Genomic DNA, 27,303 nt, shown 5'->3' with positions numbered 1-27,303 from the left:
CTTCACATGGATCCAGAGATTTCCCCATTTATTGTTCTGCTAGATTTATATCAAGCTGACAGCTCTGTTGCAGCTTAGGGGGGCATGTCCATGCTTGCCCTATCACAACTCAGGAGGCAGTTGGAGGATGAAACTGAGCATGTGCGGCCTTCTCAGTGAGCAGGACAAAGAAATAAGAAAAAAAACAGCAGGTGGCGCTATACAGATACATTTTATTGAATAACTCAGTGACTATACTAAATATTTAATTACATGCAATTACAAAAATATTCAGATCCAGGTGCTGGTTTGAAAATCGTAGAATATTTTACGTGGGACAACCACTTTAATGAGAAATTCAGCGTCAAGCTTCAGTTATGTATTTTATGTATTTTCAATTTCCACACGGTCACAATTTAAATGTTTTTTGGGACAACAAAGTATCTGTGAGGGATAATTAGTCCTAAATCAGTTTCCTTTTATTTCTGTGTCCCCCCCCCCCCCCCCCCCCCGTTAAAGTTTTTGGAAGGCACACTGGCAGCGCATAATTTTAGTGGATTACTGCATCAATACCGCCATTTTGTCACAGCCCAAGCAAAGTTGGTGCCTACATTGCATCATGCCACTGCCACTAATGTGTGAGGGTCAGTTCCATGTACTGACTCTCTACATGGGCAGACTTAATTCCCTCTCCTAGTTTTCTACAGGGATAGAGTCAGGATCGTTCACCCTGACTGATCTATACAAAACTATTCTGTTGCATTACAAGACATTATTATATTAAATTACATTAAAAGACATTATGCAACAAAAACACTTTGCAATTATAATATTCTGGGGAACTGCATAGGGCTGTGGTCCACATCTCATTTCCTCAGCCTCCTCCTCCATATCTTAATTAGAGACAACAGTAGAAGGATAGAACATGACAGCTAGTACTGGCCACCACAGAGGGGCAACTTCTGGGGAGGTAGTTTGTGCTGCTGAGGCAGTATTTTGTGCTGCACTGTGGTATTTTGTCCTGCTGGGGCGGTATTATATCTTGTACTGTGGTATTTGGTTCTGCTGTGGCTGTGTTTTGTGCTACAATATGGTACTGCTGGCTTTGACTACTTGTGTTGGCCCAATTTTTTTTGTATTGGCCACACCTTCTAGCAATTTGGACCCGTCTACAGCATGGAGCCACTGGAGTCAATTGACAGAGAAATGTTATAGATTACAATCTTGAGTGATAAAGAATAGGCCACCTCAGAAAATGGCAAGTGAAATGCATATAGAACATGTGTCTACAGTGAATAGTGGTAATATCTGCTTCTAGTCCTCCTGAAGTACAACAGAGCTACTGTATCATTAAATCCTCCACCCTCTGCTAATCCTGTTCCAGTTGACACAGCAAAGCTGGGCTTTTTTATGTGGATAGCAACATAAAAAATCAGCAAATATTTATAAGACATCTTTTGAATAATATTGAAACAATATGTAATCTTGTGATGATACCTTCCCTTTAAGATGGTGTTTTTTCCAATATTTTTATAAAATCATTTTTATTTCAGGCCTGTGGAATGGAGTTTGGCTGTAGATACATTTATGTAGATGATTCCAGAGGTGATAATAATGTGCAGCTAGAAAGCCACCTGTCTCCAGTACCAGTGTCCCAGAATGGTAGGTACAAATAACATAACCTTCAACATTCAAGCTGGGGCTTCACTGTGAATTTTGATGCAATGGTTCTGGTAACATTTTTGATTACCCTGACTGTCACACAACTCAATATTCACATCAATCATAAGATGTGGTTACAATCCTTGCAGTCAACCTAAGATTTTTTCCCCAAAGTTTGTGTGACTTTATTTGGACTTTTATGTACGTAGAAAACAGTTTTTCCTGTTTCATCCATAATGCATTTCTTCACCACTCAACCATATGGTGTGCAGTCATCTAAAACTTGCCTATCCATGTGCAGTGGCACTTGACTTTTTACACTCCTTGATTGTATTTTCAGTTCTTAGAAGATTCCACTATTTGTTCACTGTGCAGAATTTTAACCCTGATGACATGTTGCCTCATATTTGTCTTTATTTCTAAAGGCGAGTTTATATGGGATTGACGGGAAGGAAGCATTCCTTCCTGACAGTCAGCTGCTCGCTCACTGAAGGAGACCGCTCCATTTACATGCAGAAATCTCCTTGACAGTATAAGGACGAGGGATTGCTATAGCTATCCCTCGTCCCCATACAGAATCTGCTGCTCAGGAACGATGATTGTAGTGTCTGCACGAACAACAGGATCACCTGATGAACAAGCGCTTCGCTCGTTTATCCGATGATTGACGGCACATTTAGATGGCCAGATTATCGTGGACGAGTGTTTGCAGAAACGGTCGTTCCCGATAATCTGGCCTATTATTGGTAAGTGTAAATCCATCTTTAGAGCTTTTATTTTTTTATATGCATTTGCAGGTGCCGTCCTTAGCCCACATTTATATGACCATTTCCATCCTGAAGAGAAACCCAGAAATGATGCAGAAGTTGATGGTAAGAACAATGGAAAACAAAAAGAGCAGAGGACCCCTTAGACCAGGGTTCCTCAACTCCAGTCCTCAGGGCCCACCTGAGGACTATTTTCAGAATTTCCTTAGTATTGAGCAGGTGATATAATTAGTGTCCATGCAGCAGGAATTACCCCAGGTATTTATTCTGTGGGATATTCTCAAATCCTGTGCGGTAGGTGAGCCCTGAGGACCGGAGTTGAGGAACACTGCCTTCCGTGGTCTACAGTCTGTGGGCCCCTTGATCTTCCACATCTAATTTCTTGAATTGCAGAGGCTTTCAACGCACAAATTTTGTGCTAATGTCTCTTTTAGAGAGGTTTGGAACCCTGTAGTCAGTGATTCAAAAGACGATAGGTGATTTTGATTTGTTTTGTGGCTGAGTTTTTGCTATTCCTAGATGCTTCCACTTAAAAACAATAGCACTTAATTTCTGATCTGCTAGATCTGAAATGTAACTCCAATGTTAGTGTAAGTGTATATCCATTTTAGTGGGTCTTAACTGCAAATAAAAGTACAGTCACGGCCAAAAGTCTTAAGACTAAGGGCTCGTTCACACGACCGTTGCCCCTCCGTTGCAGTATTGCGGCCTGCATTTGCGGATCCGCAATATACGGGCACCGTTCCGTGTGCATTCCACATCACGGATGCGTACCCATTCAGGGCTCATTCACACGACGGTTGCCCCTCCGTTGCCATATTGCGGGTCCGCAATACAATGGGCACAGGCCGTGTGCATTCTGCATCACGGATGCGGACCCATTCACTTCAATGGGTCCGCAAATCCGGAGATGCGGTGCGGAACAGAACGGAAGCATGGAACGGAACCCCACGGAAGCACTATGGAGTGCTTCCTGGGGTTCCGTTCCGTTCCTCCGCACTGCAAAAAGATAGAACTTGCGATATCTTTTTGCGTAACGGACAGATCGTGGACCCATTCAAGTGAATGGGTCTGCGATCCGTATGCGGCTGGCCCACGGTCGGTGCCTGTGCATTGTGGACTGCAATTTGTGGTCCACAGCACGGGCACGGAGGGGCAACGGTCGTGTGAACAAGCCCTCACTTCAATGGATGGTAAAAGGTTACAGCCAGCTCACCTTCCGATCCTGTGTGACGGTGCACGGGGCGGACACAAGCCAGTCCAGAGGTAGATGCACGATAGAAAGAAAGCTCCGGCACCAGAAGGACGTAATGAAAAGTTCCTGGTCTTTATTTAAGTCAATAATCTCACTTCAATGGGTCTGCAAGTGTGTGGAACGGTGAAGAACAGAATCATGGAACGGAACACTACGGAAGCACTACGAAGTGGGGTTCTTTTCCGTACTTCCGTTCCGCAAAAAGATAGAACTTGCTCTATCTTTTTGCGGAAAGGAAGAATGCAGAGTTCAAGTTGATTGGGTCTGGATTCATCCCGGCGACCGTACGGAGGTCCCCAATGCACGGAACAGCCCACCTACGGCCGTGTGAATGAGCCCTAACAGAAGTTTTGGTTGTCAGAAACTTTGCTGCTTCAGTCTCTTTAGATCTATACACTGCGTGCAGAATTATTAGGCAAATGAGTATTTTGACCACATCATCCTCTTTATGCATGTTGTCTTACTCCAAGCTGTATAGGCTCGAAAGCCTACTACCAATTAAGCATATTAGGTGATGTGCATCTCTGTAATGAGAAGGGGTGTGGTCTAATGACATCAACACCCTATATTAGGTGTGCATAATTATTAGGCAACTTCCTTTCCTTTGGCAAAATGGGTCAAAAGAAGGACTTGACAGGCTCAGAAAAGTCAAAAATAGTGAGATATCTTGCAGAGGGATGCAGAACTCTTAAAATTGCAAAGCTTCTGAAGCGTGATCATCGAACAATCAAGCGTTTCATTCAAAATAGTCAACAGGGTCGCAAGAAGCGTGTGGAAAAACCAAGGCGCAAAATAACTGCCCATGAACTGAGAAAAGTCAAGCGTGCAGCTGCCAAGATGCCACTTGCCACCAGTTTGGCCATATTTCAGAGCTGCAACATCACTGGAGTGCCCAAAAGCACAAGGTGTGCAATACTCAGAGACATGGCCAAGGTAAGAAAGGCTGAAAGACGACCACCACTGAACAAGACACACAAGCTGAAACGTCAAGACTGGGCCAAGAAATATCTCAAGACTGATTTTTCTAAGGTTTTATGGACTGATGAAATGAGAGTGAGTCTTGATGGGCCAGATGGATGGGCCCGTGGCTGGATTGGTAAAGGGCAGAGAGCTCCAGTCCGACTCAGACGCCATCAAGGTGGAGTACTGGTTTGGGCTGGTATCATCAAAGATGAGCTTGTGGGGCCTTTTCGGGTTGAGGATGGAGTCAAGCTCAACTCCCAGTCCTACTGCCAGTTTCTGGAAGACACCTTCTTCAAGCAGTGGTACAGGAAGAAGTCTGCATCCTTCAAGAAAAACATGATTTTCATGCAGGACAATGCTCCATCACACGCGTCCAAGTACTCCACAGCGTGGCTGGCAAGAAAGGGTATAAAAGAAGAAAATCTAATGACATGGCCTCCTTGTTCACCTGATCTGAACACCATTGAGAACCTGTGGTCCATCATCAAATGTGAGATTTACAAGGAGGGAAAACAGTACACCTCTCTGAACAGATCAAAACACTGACAGAATCCATGGATGGCAGGCTTTTGAGTGTCCTTGCAAAGAAAGGTGGCTATATTGGTCACTGATTTGTTTTTGTTTTGTTTTTGAATGTCAGAAATGTATATTTGTGAATGTTGAGATGTTATATTGGTTTCACTGGTAAAAATAAATAATTGAAATGGGTATATATTTGTTTTTTGTTAAGTTGCCTAATAATTATGCACAGTAATAGTCACCTGCACACACAGATATCCCCCTAAAATAGCTAAAACTAAAAACAAACTAAAAACTACTTCCAAAAATATTCAGCTTTGATATTAATGAGTTTTTTTGGGTTCATTGAGAACATGGTTGTTGTTCAATAATAAAATTAATCCTCAAAAATACAACTTGCCTAATAATTCTGCACTCCCTGTATGTCAGATGCGGGGGCAGGGGCGGAGTTCCAGCGACAGCACGGCAGTGCACGCCGAGAGGCAGCCGGACTAAAAGTATTGCATTTACGGAGCGGCAGTCCGGGGGCACACGTGAACTAGTGGCAGGACGGATCCGACAGGCTGTTCACTCACCGGAACAGCCTGCCGGAGTCCCCTACCTCCAGTGTGAAATTAGCCTAAAAAAAGTGAAACTACGGATCTACAAACTACAGATCTACAAACTACAACTCCATAGACAAAACTGTAAAAAAGTATTTTATTTTCAGTATTAAAGCACAAGTAAGCTACATAAATGGAGGGAAGGTAACTGGTCAGTTTTACCGCATAGGGAATTCCATAAAAGCCATAAAACTGTGGCGGAATTGCATTTTTTTACAATACCACCCCATTTTTTTCCAGCTTTCCACTACATTGTATGCAATAGTATATGGTGCCATTAAAAGTCCTCATACAGCTGTGTGAAAGGAAATATAAAAAAGCTATGGCTCAAAGAAGGCAGGGAGTGAAATATGAAAACTCAAAAACTGAAAATTGCAGGGTCCTGAAGGGGATAACTCAAAGCATTTTAGTGTGTCAATAAACCAGTTTAATTCAGTGTATTTTATTGCATCAATATACCAGTGTAAATTCAGTGCATTTTATTGCATCAATATACCATTGTAAATTGTCAATACCAGTGTTCAGTGTGTTTGTGGAAATGTATGTTTTTTTTTAAATCAAATCGTTTTTATTGAATCAATAAATACAGATTATTACAAAAACAATACGTTGTTTTTTTTCTGCTTTATCCACCATGTGGAATCAGTGTACAACAGTAACCGTAGAAATTCCAACACACAGTTTTATCAAGTATCTATACATAGCGTGTACACATGTTAAAACAAATACTTGAAACAAAGAATTACATATATCTTAACCCTCCCAAAACCCCTCCCCCACCCTACCCTAACACCCCCCTCCCTGACAACTAGTCTTGACCTTCACGAGCCTATATAACCACGTGAGTATGAGATAACCAATAACTCCACATTTTATCAAACTTCTGAGGACACCCTCTCTTCACATACACCCCTTTTTCAAGTATCAGCATGTCATGCACTTTCCGTTCAAACTCACTCAGTGTAGGCGGACTTCCCTGGATCCACCTCATAGCCACCAGTTTCCTGGCCACATACAGCAACCTCCCCACAGCTACCTTGACCGATTCAGTCCCACCAATCTCAGACACATACCCCAATACACACACCTTAGGGTCTTTTTGAATTTTCAATGTCATTCTGCTATTAATCATATTTCTTACATCCTCCCAATAATTACTAATTACTGGACAAGACCACAGCATATGCAACAAATCCGCACCATCTTCCATACACTTTGGACACTTGTCATCAATTCTTACTCCAACCTTTTTTAGAAACACCGGTGTTTTGTACACTCTATGTATAATAAATAACTGGAACAGTTTGCCCTGTTCGCTCAAGGACACCTTGGGGACCCCTTCCAATATATCTTCCCACTTATCTTTAGACATATCCCCCACGTCAGCCTCCCATATTTTCATTCTTGAAAGCGGATACCCCTCTAGGAATTTTTCCAATAAAAGAGCATACAACTGAGATATCAGCCCTCTTCCCCCCCCCCCCCCCCTGTCGGGAGAACAAGCTTATGAACCACCTCCATTTGAGCTATCACACATCCTTTCCGCAGTGTGACCTCAAGGGCATGCCTCATTTGGAGATATTTATAGAACCACCCCCTAGGAATATTAAATTCCTGCTGCAGATTTTGAAATGACTTACATATCTTGTCCTTAATTAATTGGCCAATTCTCGTCACTCCATAAGTTTCCCAGTTCCTAAGTCCTGGTATGGCAAAAAATTCGGGCAACAGGTGATTCTTTCCAATAGGGGAAAGTTCACTGATTCCACCTACACCTCTTAGCTGCTTCACCTTTGCCCAAACTCTTTTCATAAGTTCAATAAGAGGGAGTTTTTCCCTGCCAGCATGCATTCCTGAGCCTTCCAGAATGCCCATGAGGTCACGACTGCCCAGCCAATGCTGCAATATCTGCCCAGTCATATCCGGTGCTTGTAAATCAATCCATCCCTTGAAATGCTGACATTGGGAAGCCAGAAAATAAATCCATGCATTAGGGACAGCCAGGCCTCCTTCCGACTTAGGATACTGCAATGTCTCCAGTTTAATCCTAGCCTGCCCATATTTCCAAGTAAGATCCCTAAATATAGAGTGAATTTTCTTGAATCTATCCAGGGGGATCCATACGGGAGCATTATTCAGTACATAAAGCAACTGGGGCATCATAACCATTTTTAAAAGGTTGACTCTACCTACCACCGAAAGAAAGAGTCTACACCATGACCTCACTTTAAGCCTGAAAGTAGCCAGCAATGGGGACAGATTAAGGTCTTCAAAATCTGATAGTCTCGGTGTTATATACAGACCCAGATATTTAAATTTATCCACCCAAGGCACCAGGCTATCTACTTGTCTGCCTGACAGGGCCTGCCCATCAATTGGCATCAAAGAGGATTTTTGCCAATTTATCTGAAGTCCAGAGAAGTAACCAAATCTGTCAATCAATGCCATGGCCGCATCCAGGGACGCACCAGTATCACCCATAAAAAGCAGAGTGTCATCAGCGTAAATAGCCACTTTATTATGCAGCCCACCATATCTAAACCCCTCTATATTTGTTGATAAGCAGATATGCGGCGCAAGCGGCTCTATTGCGAGAGCAAACAATAAGGGCGACAATGGGCATCCCTGTCTGGTGCCCCTGGCAAGAGCAAAACAATCTGACAACCCTCCATTAGCTCTAATTCTCGCCTTAGGACTAGAGTACAGGACCTTTACCCACTGAATGAACCGCGCTCCAAAGCCCATGGTTTTCAAGACCCCCCACAAATAGCTCCATTCCACACTATCAAACGCCTTGGCGGCGTCAAGAGCAAGCAAGGCCCTGTCTCCACAATTATCCGCCGGGATGTTTAAACTAGCATACAGCCTACGGAGATTAATAGCCGTCGATTTCCCAGGCATAAAACCCGTCTGGTCCGGGTGTACTATAGTCAGAATCACTTTGGACAGCCTGTTCGCCAACACCTTCGCCAGGAGCTTAACATCAGCCGTGAGGAGCGAAATTGGTCTGTAGGAATCCGGTATTTTAGGATCCTTCCCAGGTTTAGGTATAACCACAATTATAGCTTCCTGCATCGAATGTGGTAACGAACCTGCCTCCAATGAGTGCTCAAGCACCTTAAGTAATTCAGGAAGTAATATCCCTTGCAGCTTTTTATAAACCTCTACTGGGAGGCCATCAGCTCCAGGCGCCTTACCATTCGCCATACCCCCAAGCTCAGCTTCCAGTTCCTCAAGTGAAAGCGGCTACTCCAGCCTTACTCTATCCTCCTCTGACAGCATCGATAACTGTGCCTCCCCTAGGAAATCATTAAGAGCCTCCTCAGAACTAGAACCGGTGGAAGCATATAGAGATACATAAAAGCTTTTTAGAATATCTAATATTCCTTTCGTGTCCTGGCTACTATTCCCCATGTCATCTCTCAGTTCCTGAATACAAGAGGAGCCTCTCTGAGCCTGTGAAACCACCGACAACAGATGACCCACCTTCTCACCTTCTTCAAAGGATCTCTGACGATAAAAACTTCTCTTTCTCTCTGCGGCCTGGACTAAATGACATCTCAGCTGCTCCTGAGCTACCGCCAGCGCCTCACTATTAATCAGGGTGGGGGATCTACCAAACTCTCTCTCTGCCTCAGCCACTAAGACATGCGCCTTAACATCCGCCTCCCTAGACCTAGATTTATGCTTGTTAATTTCTTTCATCAAGACTCCCCTCAGGAATGCTTTCATGGCGTCCCAGACACCCGGTACCGAGGCCGTCCCTGTATTGATAGCAAAAAAAGCGGCCGCAAGGGGACTCTGTGCGCCCGCTCCACCGCATACAGGGAAGATAGACCTTTCTCATGAAATAGCTGATGCAACCATTTTTCCACGAACTCCGTAGCGTTATCCCCCTCCGTCTTTTCTGGCATTCCCACAATCCACAGGTTGTTCCTTCTGGACCTGTTCTCCAGATCATCTGTTTTGGCATATAAAGCAGCTATGTCCTTAGCAGTTGTTTTTGCCGCCATTTGCAGAGGCCGAACATCATCCTCTATGGTGGACACCCTCTTCTCCAATTCAGAGGTGCGCTCAGAGATCTTGTGTAAGTCGTGCCTAATTATAGACACATCTGACCTCAGGCTACCAACTTGCACAGAGAGCACCTTCAGGGTACTGTTACAGCTGGCCACAGCAGCCATAATATCTTTTAAAGTGGGCTCTTCATTAGCCGCAGCTTTGGGGCCTACCGCTCTTTTAGCTGGACGTGCAGGGGTCAATGGCGGCCAATCCACCGCATCCAGGGCCTCCCCATCAAGGGATCCGTCCTCTTGTTCAGAGGAGGTATGTGCGTCTGTCTCCTTTCCCTCTGCCCAGTCGCCCACACCGCTATCTGCGCGGGCAAACTTGCTCAGCTTTGCGGCCGCACTCTGGCTCAGCTTTGACTGTAAGGCCGGCCCCTCTTCCTCCTCGGCGCCATGCTGGCTCACCTCTGGCCTGTCGGATCGCGGCCCCTTGCTGGACTTTCTCGGCATGTCGGAGCTCTCAAAGTCACCCCCGCACTCTCCGGTCACTTCTCACCCACCAGGTAATGTAAAATAAGCGAATCAGACGTTGCTACCACTCTAATGATCAGGATGCCGGCAGGAGCTATGAGCGGTGCGACTTACTCCATGCGCTCTCAGACCACGCCCCTCGGAAATGTATGTTTAACCATTTATTGACTATATGGGCTAGGATGCCACCTTTTAACTGTGATGCTTTAGTCTAAGCTAGCACAAAAACAAAGCACTAAGATCTGTGCCATCAGCTACTGAAGTTAGCTGAGGGCTTGGAGTAATGGTCAGAGACTGTAAGGAGTGGTCTCTGATCATGTGATTGCTGTGATACACTGTATCACAGCGCTCACTGAAAATGCCAGCAAGGAGCTGCTGGCAGGAGGGTTTCTTTTTCCTCTCCTCTCACATAAGAGGAGAAAGGGAGCCTCCAATGCCCAGATCTGGTACCCCAGTGTTCAGATCAGGTCCCCAGTGTCTCTCCCTCTGTAGCCCCCCTGCTCCGCTCACATGCACACATAGTTACTGTCCATCACACCGTTGCTGAGCTTGTTTTACTTTGTACACCTCTTTATTTATTTTTTTAAGTGTTACATTCCTGCACAAAAGGTACCACTTCTATACCGATAATACTTATACTACTGTAACCATTTTTAAACCCCTTCATGCTGCAAACAGAGAGGCTTGTTGGGCAGAACACAGAAACGGAATGAGATTACCACAACAACTGGTGTCCAAGTATTTGGAAAGAGGAACATTATTCACACTTGCAAGTGACCAGCTACTTGCAGTGAACTGGAAGCACAGGAAGGATGTCTACATGCTCACCACTGTGCATGCAGACACCACATGACAATTAGGGAGGGGGGGGGGGCTACTGCTGAAAAGTGTAAATTGGTCTGTGTAACAGACTATACTAAATTTATGGAAGGAGCAGATCTCTCTGACCAAGTGCCGAAAACCTACCTAATGAAGCGAAAAAACAGGGCCTGGTACAAAAAGGTAGCCAATTATCTAATTCCGATTGGTTTGTTTTTGTTTAAAAATCCCAAAGAACGCTCAGCTTCCTCGAATTACAGAAGAAGGGAGTTGAGCATCTCCCGTTTGAATCCCCTGCCCTTGAACAGTCCTTTGAATCTGAGGATGTTCGAATGCTATCAGAAAGTTTCTTCCCCCTGTCCCTGGCACCCAGAAATATCCTTAAAAAAGATGCCAGGTTTGTAGCAAGCATAGAAGAAGGAGAGAAACCCACTTTTACTGCCCCAGTTGCCCATCACAACCAAGCCTTTATAAGTACCTCTGTCTTAAAATGTACAATAAAGTTTCCAATTATTAATTTTATTTATGGTTCAATCTCTTTTTTATTGAAACATTTTTAAACAATAAAGCGTTACAAACGTTTGAATGTCTTGTGATGAGCATGTACAAGAGACTTCTAGGATATTGAATGCATATACACTAACAAATCTGAGAAGTCAGAAAAAAGAATAGTACAATGCAATACAGGTATACAAAAAATAAATAATTCCAGCACCTGTTGGTTGAAACATACAATTCCAATTCAGAGCAAACTCTCATGTGTAACGGAGCAAGTGAGAGTACCGGATTAGTAACCAACACATATTTTGCAATGCGAGACAACATTAAACGTTTTTTTCACTAAAGGAAATAAATAGAGGATCCGGAAGATATTCCAAGTGGTATCTAAACAAAACAGAATAAACGTGAAAGGGGAAGGACAACAACGAAGGGTCATAGGGAGGGGAGGAGGGGAGGGGAGTGTCCGTAGGTCAAGATATCAATCAAACAGCTCTAGTGGAATCTGAGGGTAACGTACCAGAGGCTACCCACGTCAAGAATGCAGCTGAAGAACGGAACTGACTCCAGGGATCCCAGATCCTGAAAAAGGCCTGAGAAGCGTTGCGATCCGCAGCACCCAATTCTTCTATATGTACCAGGGAGTCAAGGGCAGTAACCCAATGGGACCTCTCCAAGCTCTCGGCCGATCTCCACTTACGTGGGATTATTTGTTTTACGGCAAGTATAAACAGGCACAGAGATCCCTTTTTCACCTGAGCCACGCGTCCCGGGAAAATGGACAGCAGGGCTATGGAAGGTGAAGCAACCACGTTAGTTCTGTAGATATAATTGTAAAGGGAAAACACATCGTCCCAAAGGTGCGCTACTCCTGGACATTCCCACCAGATATGCAACATGGTGCCAATACCCGATGAGCACCTCCAACATGTAGTAGGTACTACTGGGTAGAATTGGTGAAGTTTAACCTGTACCATCGAGTCATAACTTTGTAGTTAAGTTCTTGTAGATTGCAGGATATCGACAGTGCATGGGAAAAAAGCAAAGACCTTTTGCATTGATCAATAGAGTACGAAGAACCCAGCTCAGCCTCCCAATCTGTCATAAATTTAAGTTTAGTGTGGATGGGATCCGAAGCAGATCCCCCAGACTCCTCGGTATTCAGCATAGTATAAAGCAAGGAAATGGCATGTCTGGGCACACTGCCTGCCATGCAGAGTTTCTCAAAGTCAGATAACCTGAGGCGTGTTTGCATGTCAGGCACCAGGGAGGATACAAAACTACGAAGCTGAAAATAAAGGAACCATTGCCCAGGTGCTGGAGGGATGATATGTGGAATAGTGTTCAGGGGCTGGATTCCCTGTTGATTATTGATATCTCATATCCTGACAGGACAAGCGCTGAGTGGGCCTAAAGACGGGATGTTTTTGAGACCGTGTGGTAGGTCCGGGTGATCTGACAACGTAGTAAGAGGTCCTGGTAAATGTGCCAGGCGGAGCTTAGCTGCGAATCTAAACCATGTCCTGGCAAGAGAATAAATAAACTGGTCGGATTTGCATAGGGGTAACCTATAAAATGCCGGTTTTGGAAGCCAGAATATTCCAATCGCCAAATTAGGGGCCTCCTCTAGTTCCAGGTCTACCCACAGCTTTGATGCACGGTTATTGTGTAAGTCTAGAATACAATTCATAATCGTAACTCTGTAGTAAGTGAGCAGATTGGGAAGACCTACACCTCCCGCCGATTTAGCTCTTGTGAGTGTCGCATAGCTTAGTCTTGCCTTAGAGTTATGCCAAATGAAGTGGAATATCAGGCTTTTTAGTCTGTTAAAGTAGGCGAGGGGGACCTCACAGGGAATTGTTTGGAATATGTACAAAACTCGAGGTAAAATATCCATCTTTATGGTGTTGATTTTACCAAACCAGGATATGTAGAGGGGAGACCACTTCTGGAGATCAGCCTCCACCATTTTAAGCATGGGTTGGTAATTCAGTTTAAAAAGATGGGCAAGGTTTGCTGGGATATGAACACCCAGATGTTTAATGGACTGGGGGGCCCAACGGAAAGAGAAGGATTCTTTAAGAGACGTCTCCTCCCACTTAGGTAATGAAACATTTAGTATCTCTGACTTTTGGACTTTAACTTTGAAATTACTGAGGCGGCCGAACATCTCAAATTCTTTAAGTACAGACGGTAAACCTACTCTGGGTGCTGTTAGATAGATGAGCAGATCATCAGCAAATAATGATAATTTGTGTTCGGTGTTACCAACTATAAAACCACTAATGGAGGGGTTCGCTTGGAGGGAATTCACAATTGATTCCATCACTACGATGTATAAAAATGGCGATAAGGGGCATCCCTGGCGTGTCCCGTTCCGTATCAGAAAAGGGGATGATAACAATCCATTAACTCTTACGCAGGCTGAGGGAGCGGAGTATAGTGCCATGATCTTTTGGAGCATGTTGGTACCCAGACCCATGTGAATTAATGTTTCTTCAAGAAAACGCCAATTGACCCTATCGAATGCCTTCTCGGCATCGACCGGAAGGAGGCACAGGGGGGCTTTGAGTGATTTCGCTCTGGCTATTAGGCTTAGAGATTTAAGGGTATTATCACGGGCTTCCCGGCCTGGGACGAATCCCACCTGCTCCCTATGTATACACTCCGGGACAAAGGGATGTAGTCTCAAGGCGAGGAGTTTGGCATAGAGTTTGAGGTTCACATTCAGGATGGAGATAGGTCTGTAATTTGAACAAGCAGTGTGGTCCCGTCCCGGCTTGGGGATAACTGTAATATGCGCTTGTAGGGCCTGCGGCGGAAAGCGGCAGTCCCTAGATATAGAGTTTAAAGTGTTCGCGAGGGTTGGAGTAAGGTCGTCTGAAAGAACCTTGTAAAAACGGGGCATTTACCAACTTTCAAATCGTTAATAGCACGTATGACCTCCAAATGAGTGAAATCTCCCTCCAAAGAGGACGCTGATTCACTAGATATTTGTTTGGGGCTGAAGCAGGATAGATATAGTCACGTATTTTCATCTGAGTGAGAGCCGTGTACACCCTCCGCCTTGTGCAAATTATATAGAGTTGAGTAGTAAGATCTAAATTCCGCCGAAATGTCCGACGGTGCATGTATGTCATGACCGGCGTCACGCAAAGGGAGGGAAATGGGAAGGCCCTGTCCAAGGGAGAGGGAAAGGTGGTGATCCCTGACTCACCTTGAGGCTGGCACCTGACTGCCCTGACGTTCCTAGACGGGTTCCTCACCCGTACGCCGATCACGTGCCTAAACCCTGGCTTTCCCTAAGATGAGCCCTACGTAGTGAACAGGGCGGTGGGATCACTAGTCCACACCACTGACACTAAAGGAAAACACCAAGGAGAGGACAGACAATACAGACAAAACATATAATCCCAGGTGGGTGACAACAGCAGACAACAAAAACCCAACAGGGATCTGGAGGGTAACGCTCTGGAACAACAACCAGGGATCACAGCTACTCAGCTCCAGTGGGTCAGTATAGAAGTCCAGGCAGGAAGCTCTATATCTGGCAACCAGAGAAGTGGGAGAGGGGAATATAAGGAGGTTGGGATTGCTGGACAAGAAACAGCTGAGGAGAAGGAGCTACGGATCCCTGAGTGAGCCAAAAAGGGTTGCAAGGCAAACCCAGAAAGTTACCATTAAGAATCAGCCCTATCTTTATACACAGAGCGCGCAGCCACCTGCTGCGACTTCCTGACCCCGGGTATAACGGAGTCAGGCGTGGCTCTTGACACCCTCGTGACAGTACCCCCCTCTCTACGAGGGGCCTCCGGACACTCAGGACTAGGTCTCTCAGGATGAGAGGCATGAAAAGCCCGAACTAACCTGTCGGCGTTTACCTCAGACACTGGAACCCACATTCTTTCCTCTGGACCGTAACCCCTCCAATGCACCAGATATTGAAGAGAGCGGCGGACCCGACGAGAATCAACAATTTTGGATATTTGAAACTCTAGATTACCATCCACAACAACAGGAGGGGGCGGCAGCGGTGACGGTTCTAGAGGTGGAGCATACTTCTTGAGTAACGACTTATGGAAGACGTTATGGATTTTAAAAGTCTGAGGTAGCTCCAGGCGAAAAGCCACGGGGTTAATGATGGCTACTATTTTGTAAGGGCCAATAAACCTAGGACCCAGTTTCCAAGAGGGAACCTTTAATTTAATATTCCTAGTAGACAACCACACATAGTCATTCATTCCTAGGTCCGGACCTGGCGACCGTCTCTTATCAGCCATGCATTTATATTTACCTCCCATATTTTTCAAGTTAGCTTGCACCTTCTGCCATACAGATGAAAGAGAACCGTTCCTCTTCAGGAACCCCAGAAGACCCCCCCTCTTTGAAAGTACAGAATTGGGGATGAAAACCATATGCACCAAGAAATGGTGACTTGCCAGTGGATTCCTGACGGCGATTATTTATGGCAAACTCGGCTAACGGTAAATATGATGACCACACCTCCTGGTTCTCAGACACAAAACACCTTAGATATGTCTCAAGGTTTTGGTTGGTACGCTCAGTCTGTCCATTTAACTGAGGATGGAAAGCCGAGGAAAAAGACAAGTGTACCCCCAAACGGGAACAAAAAGCTTTCCAAAACGTAGAAATAAACTGGGTTCCCCGATCCGAAACAACATCGGAAGGGGCCCCGTGAAGCTTCACGATTTCACTGATGAATACCTGAGCAAGAGTCTTAGCATTAGGTAGTGCGGGTAACGCAATGAAGTGTACCATTTTACTAAACCTGTCTACTACTACCAAGATAACTGTTTTACCCGCAGACAAAGGTAAGTCAGTGATAAAATCCATTGACAGAGGTGTCCATGGCCTATTGGGAATGACAAGTGGCAATAAAGACCCTGCAGGACGTGTATGAGAGACTTTCGCGCATGCACAAATAGAACAAGTAGACACAAAATCAATTACATCCTGACGCAACCTTGGCCACCAAAAACGACGAGACAATAGCTCCAAGGTTGCTTTACTACCCGGGTGCCCAGCAAGTGCCGAATTATGATGTTCCTTTAATAATTCGAGAAGCAGGTTCAACGGTACAAACAATTTCTCTGAGGGGCAAGAGACCGGGGCGTCCCCCTGGGCCTCTAACACCTTCCCCTCCAGAACAGAGTGTACCGCAGTGACAACCACTCCTCTTTGTAGAATGGGTACCGGATCACTCACATTACTCCCTCCAGGGCAACAACGAGATAATGCATCTGCCTTGGTATTTTTTGCCCCAGGACGATAGGTAATAACAAAGTTAAACCTGGTAAAAAATAGCGACCACCTAGCTTGTCTAGGGGGGAGACGCTTAGCTGATTCGAGGTACATAAGGTTTTTGTGGTCCGTAATCACAGGGACGGGGTGGATTGCCCCCTCTAAAAAGTGACGCCATTCTTCAAACGCTAGTTTAATAGCTAATAGTTCCCTATTGCCGATATCATAGTTCTTCTCTGCTGCAGATAGTTTTTTTAGAAAAGAAAGCACAAGGACGCCATTTGCCAGGAGACGGACCCTGAGACAGCACAGCCCCCACTCCCACCTCTAACAATGTAAAGTCTGGACGGATCCGTCTGAACTACTTTCACACTTAGAATTTTTTCAAAACTATAATGCAGACGGATCCGTTCTGAACGGATCCAAACGTCTGCATTATAGGAGAGGATCCGTCTGTGCAGACACCAGACGGATCCTCTCTGAACGCAAGTGTGAAAGTAGCCTAAGACTGCACACAGATAGCTAGTTAGGCACTTCCTTCGCTACCCCTTAAATGTGTGTTCCTGTCCCTTAGGCCTCATGTCTATGACAACATCCATCAGGCAGAAGGTAAGGGTGTAGATTGAAGGGAATCTGTCAGTTCCCAAACACCCTCCCAAACTATAGTAAGTGGCGTATAGTGTAAGTGATGCTCAGTCCGGATATGTAATTTTTATCGTCATACTCACTTGCATTTTGACCCTATGCTCCCAAAAACCAGCAGTAAAATGCACTGAGAGGATTCCTCTTTGAGTCCTCTCCATTATGTATGTGACTGGAAGCTACCTCTGTTATGTGGGAAGTGTATCCGCTCCATTAGCGGCATCTCGCGCGAGAGACGGGCGGAGCTCACAGCCCGGCTTTTGGAGCGCTCCAACCCGAAGATGCACTCTACCTGACTGGAACCCAGGTGGTTATGTAAGCAATGTCTCCGCTACCATAGCAGTACCTCGCTAGATAGGGGTGTTCACATGGGCGGTGCTTAAATTTAAGCATGCTATCATTTACATGCGCCATTATTTTTACACCTTCCTATACCTCACCTCCATTTCTGGAAAGCAAACATTACCATATGCGTTCCAGATGCCATATGCACATGACTAGCGTGGAGGAAATTCCCGCCTCGCCGCCACTATTTAATCTCCTAACACACCATGCCATTCTGCTGCTCCACCATTATCTAGCTGTGCAGTTCAGCTGTGTGGTCGCCTCACCCCTCAGCTACCATCACACGTGAGTGGTCCTCTGGACCGGTTGTTATCTATTTGCATCTTTGAGCATTGGTCCCTTGCGGTTCTTTATATTTTGATTACCATTTACCCTCACATATATTTTTTATTCATTGGTAGTTTCTCCACTGGGGTTTATCTTATGCATTTATTTTTAGTATAGTGTACCCATTAACGCATTATCCCCTGAAGAACCCATAAATTGGGGGAAACGCGCGGGAATGACGTAGGATATATTAGAGTCAATTAGGGGTAGGTACGTACACGAAGTGCACCTACCACCTGGGTGCATCTCTGTGCGGAGGGATAGTCAGGGGTCCCACAGGGATAGTCCTGTTATGTTTTAAGGGTTCCATGCCCTCTGAGACCAAATATATTGGACTAATGCTGAAGTCATCCTTCCCTGATGTTATTTTTCTTTCATGTTTTCTTTACAGGGTTACAACATTGCACTGTCTCCCCGGAATCTAATGTACTCCAGGACTTGCAGCCAATATCTCCTGCACAATTAGAAGATCAGAAGACATCTCCTCCTGTTCCACAAAGAAGGAAAAAATCCACAGTGTCCGCACCTCCTGGTACAGCTATTGCATGTAGTACTTGCATCCACCAATGTCTCTACAAATACATATTGCTGTTCACTACTGACTTTCTATTTAGTGAACAATAATATTCTTCTAGTATGATACTTAAGGGTTATTCCAATCTCAGATATTTATGGCATATTCACAGGATGTGCCATACATTTTTTATAGACTTCTGGGACTTACACATATGTATCTTTAGAACAGAGACCCTTCTGACCCCACCCCAGCTTGGGTGCGAGCCAGAGGTGCGTGGGACTGGAAACAGCGAGTGGGCTGTGATATTTCCTTTGTTTTACTAATGGCTTTCTTTACTGTGGTATTTACTACTTAAACTTCTCAAGTGCCCCAGCTAGACCCTTAAACGTCTCTGCCCTTCTGTTGCTATCAGTCAGTGTAAATATACATTAATATGGGAGCACAAGCTATAAATCTACCAGTAGTAGACAGATTGACCATTAGCCAGTGTGGGTGACCATGTAGGGGTTGTAATCAGGCCTGGACTGGCCCACAGGGGTACAGGTGAATCCTCCGGTGGGCCCCTAAGGCTACTTTCACACTGGCGTTTTGGTTTCTGTTTGTGAGATCCGTTCAGGGCTCTCACAAGCGGTCCAAAACAGATCATTTTTGCCCTTAATGCATTCTGAATGGATAAGGATCCGCTCAGAATGCATCAGTTTGCCTCCGTTGCACCTCCATTCCGCTTTGGAGGCAGACACCAAAACGCTACTTGCAGCGTTTTGGTGTCCGTCTGACGAAACTGAGCCAAACGGATCCTGACACAATAGAAAACGGATCCGTCCCCCATTGACTTTCAATGGTGTTCAAGACGGATCCATTTTGGCTATGTTAAAGATAACACAAACGGATCCGTTCTGAACGGATGCATGCGGTTGTATTATCTGAACAGATGCGTTTGTGCAGATCCATGACGGATCCGCACCAAACGCAAGTGTGAAAGTAGCCTTAGCAAGGTGGGCCCCTAGTCTCCCACCCCCTGCACAAGTGGCACATAACACAGTAGACTTACTGCACTACATACATATATTCAATGTACAGCACCTCAACCAGCCGGTGTTCATATAAAAACTGGGTAGATCTAACAAACTACCAAGTTTATTATTATAGATACATCAGGTGGCTGAGATGACTTCTAGGTACGGAGACTACCCTGTATCCTCTTTTCCCAGGGACCTGCCCTCTCACACGCCTTGTAAAGGTGGCACGCCCTTGTAAAGGTGATTGACATCCTTCGTCTCCTCCGTGCCCCGCAAATCCCGCACCGTCCATTTTAGTATTAGGCGCAATGAGTGAAGGACGCTCGCCTGCTGCCGTCCTTCACTCACTGTGGCGAATACTAAAATAGACTGCGCAGGCGCTGGATTCGCAGGACACGGAGGAGATCAAGGATGTCAATCACCTTTACAAGGGCGTGCCAAACGGTGAGAGGACAGATCCTCTAGGTGCTGTAGCAACGCCACACTAGCACCTAGAGGCTCATTTGCATATTATAAAAGTCATTATTTAGCGTGAACGGCGGCAGGGAGATATAAGTAATACAGTTATGTTCTGCTGACATTAGCACATGGCTAATGCCAGCCAGCTATGTAACGATTTTTCTGATGACAGAAACACTTTAAATTATGCATGCACCATATTTATAAAGCATCTGACCACCATATATTGCTTGTTTTTCTAATGACCAATATTTTCCAGTCTGGTTTTATTTGGTAGAGACAGACAGACAGACAAATAGATATGAGATAGACAGATAAGTAAGGATATACAGAGAGATAAGAATGATAGATTTTAATGCTATCCCTCCATCACTTATATTCATATATTGCATGGTTACATGGATGCAAATGACATCATTCATTAACATAACAAAATTCTTAACGTCTAATAAATAAAGACAAACAATGCGCTGTGGAATAAAAATGGCCGCAATGCTTTATTAAGGGTAACCTTAAAATACATACTTTAATAAATAATTTACGGTAAATCAACAATTAAAACCAACAGTTCATTAAATAAAACCATTTGAAATCGAAATAATCCCCGAAATCCACTCAGCAATAGCCCCCCTCTAACAAAGCAAAGCGACAAAAGCAATAAAAAGGGTGGGGGGGGGGGGGGGGGGGAAGACGATCTGGTCTTGAAACTGGCCCAGAAGCGCAGCCGCACCTGCAATATAAAGACCGGGCACTTCCCGCAACCAGGGTCCATGAATCACCCTCAGCAGCAGCAGCGGCCAACCAGCTGAGGCCCCAGCTGTCCCTACGGCTCACAGGTAAATCAAAACCAAAAACCAGCTGCCACCGGACTACAACAGCTCGAGGTAAACCTGGAAAGAAAAAGCAGGAAAAAAGGAGAGAGAAGGAGGGGGGGGGGGGGGGGGTGGGGGGAGAAGCCATCCTAACGAAATACGGTGCCATTGCCTCCCAATGTTTTTCTTTTCCGTCATATTTACTTCCTAAACTTCTCAAGTGCCCAAGCTAGATTCTTAAGGCTTCTTTCACACAAGCAATACGGATTGTGTCAGGATCTGCTCAGGAAATAACTGATGGTTTTACAGGCAAGTTTTTTTCTACACGGGTGCAATCAGCTTTGATGCGTTTTTAAAGCGAGTGAAATAAAACTGAAGAATAACACTCAACATCTGCTAGCTACCATAAGTGAAAAACGCATTTCCTTCCGCTTTTCACGTAAGCCACATTAACTTCTATTGTACCAGGGCTGTGTGAAAAATGCACAATATAGAACATGCTAGGATTTTTCCTGAACGCAGAGATGGTGCGTGAAAAACGACGTTCAAGTAAACAGATCCATTGAAATTAATGGGTCAGGATTCAGTCCGGATGCAATGCATTCTCTACACGCATCACATCTAGACGGAAAACTCGCTCCTGTGAAAGAGGCATTTTTCACGCAGCCCTGGTCCTATAGAAGTTATTGAGGCTTGCGTGAAAAGCGGAAGGCGTCCGGATGTAATGCATTTTTCACTGATGGTTGCTAGGAGATGTTGAGTGTTATTCTTCAGGTTTTCTTCACATGTGTTAAAAATGCAAAAAAAAATGAAACACTGAATACAATCACAGAAAAAACTGATTAAACTTGTGTGCAAACCATCAGTTGGTTCCAGAATAGATCCCGACACAATCTGTATCGCTCGTGTGAAAGAGCACAAGGCTATAAAAGTAGACGGATTGACCTTCAGCCATGGTGGGTGACCATGTAGGGGTTTATAATCACAACTATATTGCCATATGTCATAACTTTTGCATATTTTGCTTCTGTTTTCAGATCCCAATCAGCCACACTGCAGACTCCCTCCAGAACCTAATACACACATGGGCTTGCGACCAAAGTCTCCTGTGCAGTTACATGGCCAGGAGACACCACCTCCTGTTCCCGCTCGCAGACAAATGGCTGCAAAAACAGGTACAGTGATGTTATTTCCAGGGTTTGATAACCAGACAATTTTCCAGTGGACCAAAGGTTAGGATTATAATGGTAATTATATAAAAAATTATAATATGAATCCACCAACCTATGGTCCTCTGATCACGTTTGTTTCAAGAATGCCAAGTACGTTCTTACCTAGTAGCATGCATCATGCCACCAGTGAAGGCCAAACTGAGCAGCCAACAATCATCATTAGTCCTACAATAGAAAACAGCCGGACACCTATTCCAGACCGTACCAAGAAACCTTCAATATATAAACCATATCGAACTTGATAACACAAGTTCGCTCAACACTAGCCATAAATAGTTCTACATCTGATGTTCTACTCACACTAGTTTTCTACACAAGACAGGGACATAGCCATAAGTAATGCCGAAGTACCAGCTGCGCCTGGGTTCAGATGCCTGAATGCCCAAAAGCCTCTATTGTTATTGATGGCACATGTTATTTGGGGGCCCCGTTACAGATTTTGCCTTGAGGCCCATTAGCTTCATGTTATGCCTTTGACAGCACCAAATATAGAAATCTATGGCTATATACCAGACAGTCCAATTTTTTTTTAAGGTTCGGCAGGAATGAATCTACAGGACATAGGTGACATGGGAAGGGTACAGAGATGAGCAGCCTCAGTAATAGGAGTGTGGAGCATTTCAGTAAAGGACAGGAGAATGTTGGTTGTTTATAATAGAAACTCACCCTAGAGGTGACCAAACATATGTAACATGTAAACCTGTCTAAAAATAGCTATACATGGGCTACAAAGGAGCCCCCATTTTATGTCAGATTGCACTTTTGAGATTTACTGCCTGATATATCATGGGCTGTTGCTCTTTTTTGTTTACAAGAACTGGCACCAGAGGCTTCATGGTGGTAAGGCATTTTTACTATAATTTATGCCAACAACTGGCAAATAAACTATATTTAAAATCAACCCCGCCGAAAGTCAGGCTCAGTTTAGGATCCAAAATTATTAACAAATCTTAATAAATTTGGCAAATTTGGCTAACACATGGGTTACATTTTCATTTAAATGATGGGAAGTAGAAGATGTATAGCAACCTCTTTATATTGATGGTATTTGGATGTTACAAAAGTGAACTGCAACAACCACAAATGTATTGGGAAAGGTATATTGAAGCACAAAGTGATTTATCACAAAAAAACGCATAAAAAACGCATAGTGAACAGAAAAACAGGATGTTTTTATCTTAGTTTTTTCTGTGATTTTTTTGTCTATGTAGTATTTGCTTGAGGGAGTGGCACCTTCAAGTGTGAATGCGCACCTATTTTATCTTGGGAAAAGCATTCCTCTGCACTTTTGCCCTTCCTATCCAATAGAGCGCCTTGATTAGGTGGTACATATGGGTGTGCTGGCTCCTCCTCCCATTGGTTGCTTGATGCACATGGAGGTGACTAGGAGCAGCACACCATATGTGCGGCGTCTGCGCTCCTGAACATAGAAGCCCAATGGCTTATGTAGGTTTAGCGTAGGACCCGCCTGACCTGAGACCAGGGCCGGTACAAGGCAGGGGCCGAAGGAGCGGGTGCCCTGGGCGCTACCATTTGCGGACAGGAGGGGGGCGCAGGTGAAGTGCCAGCAGCAGTGGCGTCGCCAGGGGGGGGCCAGAGGGGGCCACGGCGGCGGCCCCCCCTACATCATGCTGTGCCCCCCCCATGTGCCCCCCCAACTAAAATGACCCCCCCCCCCCCCAAGTGGGCTTCCATTGCGCTCATCTCCATTGTAAACTGTCTGTGCCAGCGGAGGTGCAGGGGAGGGAGAGGCGTGTCCCTTCCCTTTCCTCTGATAGGCTGCAGGCAGGCACCGAAGTGGAGGAGAGGCCCCGCCCCCTAATTACTCCTGTTTACCTTTCTAAAGCTAAAGGACCTTTGATGATGTCATCACAGGTCCTGTAAGGGAACTGCACAGTGTAAAGTGTAGTTCCCAGGTTAGAACAGTGCATCTGCCAGGACCTGTGATGACATCATCTTCAACATCACAGGTCCTGCAGAATCTAGCAAAGGAACTGCACCAAAAATGGTGTAGTTCCTAGGTTTCAAAGGTACATCTGCCAGGACCTGTGATGACATCATCACAGGTCCTTCAACCCCTAACAGCAAGTATTAAAAGTTCACAAGCAGCTCTGTATTGATCCATACAGACTGGAATGGAGAGGTAAGAGGAGGTCCTCCACTTTTCATCATTTACCCCCCCCCCCCCTCCATGCCCTGTTTTTACTCATTGCTCACTCATGTATACTACTTCAGACAGTTACCACTACCTCATGTACCTCACAGTGACTATAATGCATAACTGACCACATATTTCTATAAACACTGCATCTACAGTATTATACCTTCTATGTGTCACATCAATACACTGCTCTGTATATATATATATATATATATATATATACACACATACATGCACACACACTGCATATATTACACAGTATTATACATGCAATATGTACAGATATATAGTATATACCGCAGTGCACTGATATGTGAGGTATGAGGTATAATAGATGCTGTGTGTACAGATATCAGTACACTTCTGTATATACTATATATGTGAGGTACGAGGTATAATAGATGCAGTGTGTACAGATATATAGTATATAGAGCAGTGTACTGATATGTGAGGTACGAGGTGTCAATACACTGCTGTATTTACTATATACCTGTACACACTGCATCTATTATACCTCGTACCTCACATATTACACTACTGTATATACTGTATACACTGAATATATTATACCCCGTACCTCACATATCAGTACACTGCTGTATATACTATATACCTGTACACACTGCATCTATTATACCCTGTACCTCACATATCAGAACACTAGGGAATATACTATATACCTGTACACACTGCATCTATTATACCGCGTACCTCACATAACTGTACACTGCTGTATATAATATACATCTGCATCTATTATACCTCTTTTGTGTGCCAGGGCTGTTTTGTAATCCCATTCCGGCCCTGATGGCATAAATTATAAAACGCAGCAGCAAGAATAGTTCATGGAACAAAGGGAGGGGCTATAAAAGGGGAATGGGGGCCCAATTTAGATTCCTGCTATGGGGCCCAGTGATTTTTATGTACGCCCCTGGCTGCAGGCACTAGGCCGGCAGCCTATCAGAGGCCGGCGCAATGACGTCATCGTGCCGCCTGAGCCTTACATTACAGCGTGGGACACAGGAAGAGGCTGCATCGCATCGCTGACACTTAGGTAAGTATAGGTGTTTTTTTTTTGTTTTTTTTTACAATAGTGTTACTGGCACATTGGGGGGGCTTATTACAAAACTGGCACATGATGATGGGGGGGACTTTATACTGGCACATGATGATGGGGGGGAACTTTATAGTGTCTGTGACTTTCAAAGTCCCACAGTCCTTTGTTCTATTGCTTTAAGTATATTCTTGTTTTGAAACAACATTGATTCTTTCTTAAAAACGGGGGGGGGGGCGCAGTTTGCCATCTTCGCCCTGGGCACCAAATGGCCTTGTCCCAGCCCTGAATGCTTGCATCTACTTTACTGAGTGCATTATTATCTTATTTCTGTGATTGTATAGCACGATCCCTGTATTCCCAGATCCTTTCAGCTAGTGGTAGTGGTTGGGGCACTGGACACCAGGTACTCAATTCAACTATGTGCCCACTAACCTATTCACTTCCATAGACCACTTCCATAGACCACCAGAGTTGTCCCCAATCATTTTGCCTTGTGCCAGCCCTGACAAGTGGAGGATCAATCGACTGTACCGCAAACAAAGCTGAATAGACAGCTATCATTATAGTGTCTCACAAGCATCCCAAAATTTGTTTTGAACTGTTAGTGCACTCAGAACCTTCCTGTAAGAGAAACTGTTATGCATTTATTGCTGACGACGGTAACCAGAAAGTTTGGACTTGACTTTAAAGAGAGTCTGTCACCTCCATATGGCCATATACAGTGCTTATATTGCCCTGCGCATGCACCGGCGAACGGCGCAAAACCAGCGGCAATGTGGCGTTTGCCGACGCATGCGCAGTAGTTAAAGCAATGCAATGCCCACAATGGGCATCGCAGTGCGCATGCTCCGGCCCGGGCGAGGCTAAGCACAGTCGCGGGATCTCGGCCGGACCTTAGGATGACGCAAGGGAATAGGAGGGCATATGCATAGGCTGGGGCGGGGGAACAATGAAAAAAGGCAGGGCAGCCTGGGCACCAACACAGTCCTGCCCTGACAAGTGGAGGATCAATCCACTGTACCGCAAACAAAGCTGAATAGATAGCTATCATTATAGTGTCTCACAAGCATCCCAAAATTTGTTTTGAACTGTTAGTGCACTCAGAACCTTCCTGTAAGAGAAACTGTTATTCATTTATTGCTGACGACGGTAACCAGAAAGTTTGGACTTGACTTTAAAGGGAGTCTGTCACCTCAACTTTAAAGGGAGTCTGTCACCTCCATATAGCCATATACAGTGCTTATATTGCCCTGCGCATGCTCCGGCGAACGGCGCAAAACCAGCGGCAATGTGGCATTTGCCGATGCATGCGCAGTAGTTAAAGCGATGCAATGCCCACAATGGGCATCGCAGTGCGCATGCTCCAGCCCGGCGAGGCTAAGCACAGTCGGACCTTAGGATGACGCAAGGGAATCTCGGCCGGACCTTAGGATGAACGCAAGGGAATAGGAGGGCGGGCATATGCAGAGGCTGGGGCGGGGGAACAATGAAAAAAGGCAGGGCAGCCTGGGCACCAACACAGTGGACGCCGCCCCTGGGCACTTGCGAGTGCTCATTTGCATATCAATCAAAGTTCGTTTTTCCAGCTTCTGCAAGTGTAAAGACAAAGGTACCATTACATTCATGTATAGGTGAGCTATAGGGCAATGTAAGCACTGTGTATGGCAATATGGAGGTGACAGACTCTCTTTAACTGCCAAACTGTATACCATTTGTAAGCACCAAGCATCTATACAAACCATGTCCCTCACGGTCCAGTAACATAAGATTATGGGGCATATTTACTAATACTTTCTAATAGTTAGACAGTGTAAACCTGGACAGTCTTAAACTGCACCAGATTTATCACAGTGGCTGATAAATCTGGT

General features: G+C 45.0%; 1 protein-coding gene across 2 annotated transcripts in view; it reads left to right on the top strand.

Moving 5' to 3' along the window:
• Positions 1-1,534: 1,534 nt before the first annotated feature.
• The window catches only part of LOC120986900 (circularly permutated Ras protein 1-like), a 137,910-nt gene continuing 112,141 nt past the window's right edge, over positions 1,535-27,303 (top strand). For both annotated transcript variants that reach the window (XM_040415584.1, XM_040415583.1), the window contains exons 1-4: positions 1,535-1,641; positions 2,439-2,513; positions 18,570-18,710; positions 22,023-22,161. In XM_040415584.1, coding sequence (XP_040271518.1) covers positions 1,542-1,641; positions 2,439-2,513; positions 18,570-18,710; positions 22,023-22,161 — 455 coding nt within the window. In that variant the 5' untranslated portion in view covers positions 1,535-1,541. The remainder of the gene's footprint in view (positions 1,642-2,438; positions 2,514-18,569; positions 18,711-22,022; positions 22,162-27,303) is intronic.

This window comes from Bufo bufo, chromosome 1 (genome assembly GCF_905171765.1).
Source record: "Bufo bufo chromosome 1, aBufBuf1.1, whole genome shotgun sequence".
NCBI lineage: Eukaryota > Metazoa > Chordata > Amphibia > Anura > Bufonidae > Bufo > Bufo bufo.
Note: the sequence above shows the minus strand (reverse complement) of the source record. Positions and strands in the feature narration are given on the sequence as shown.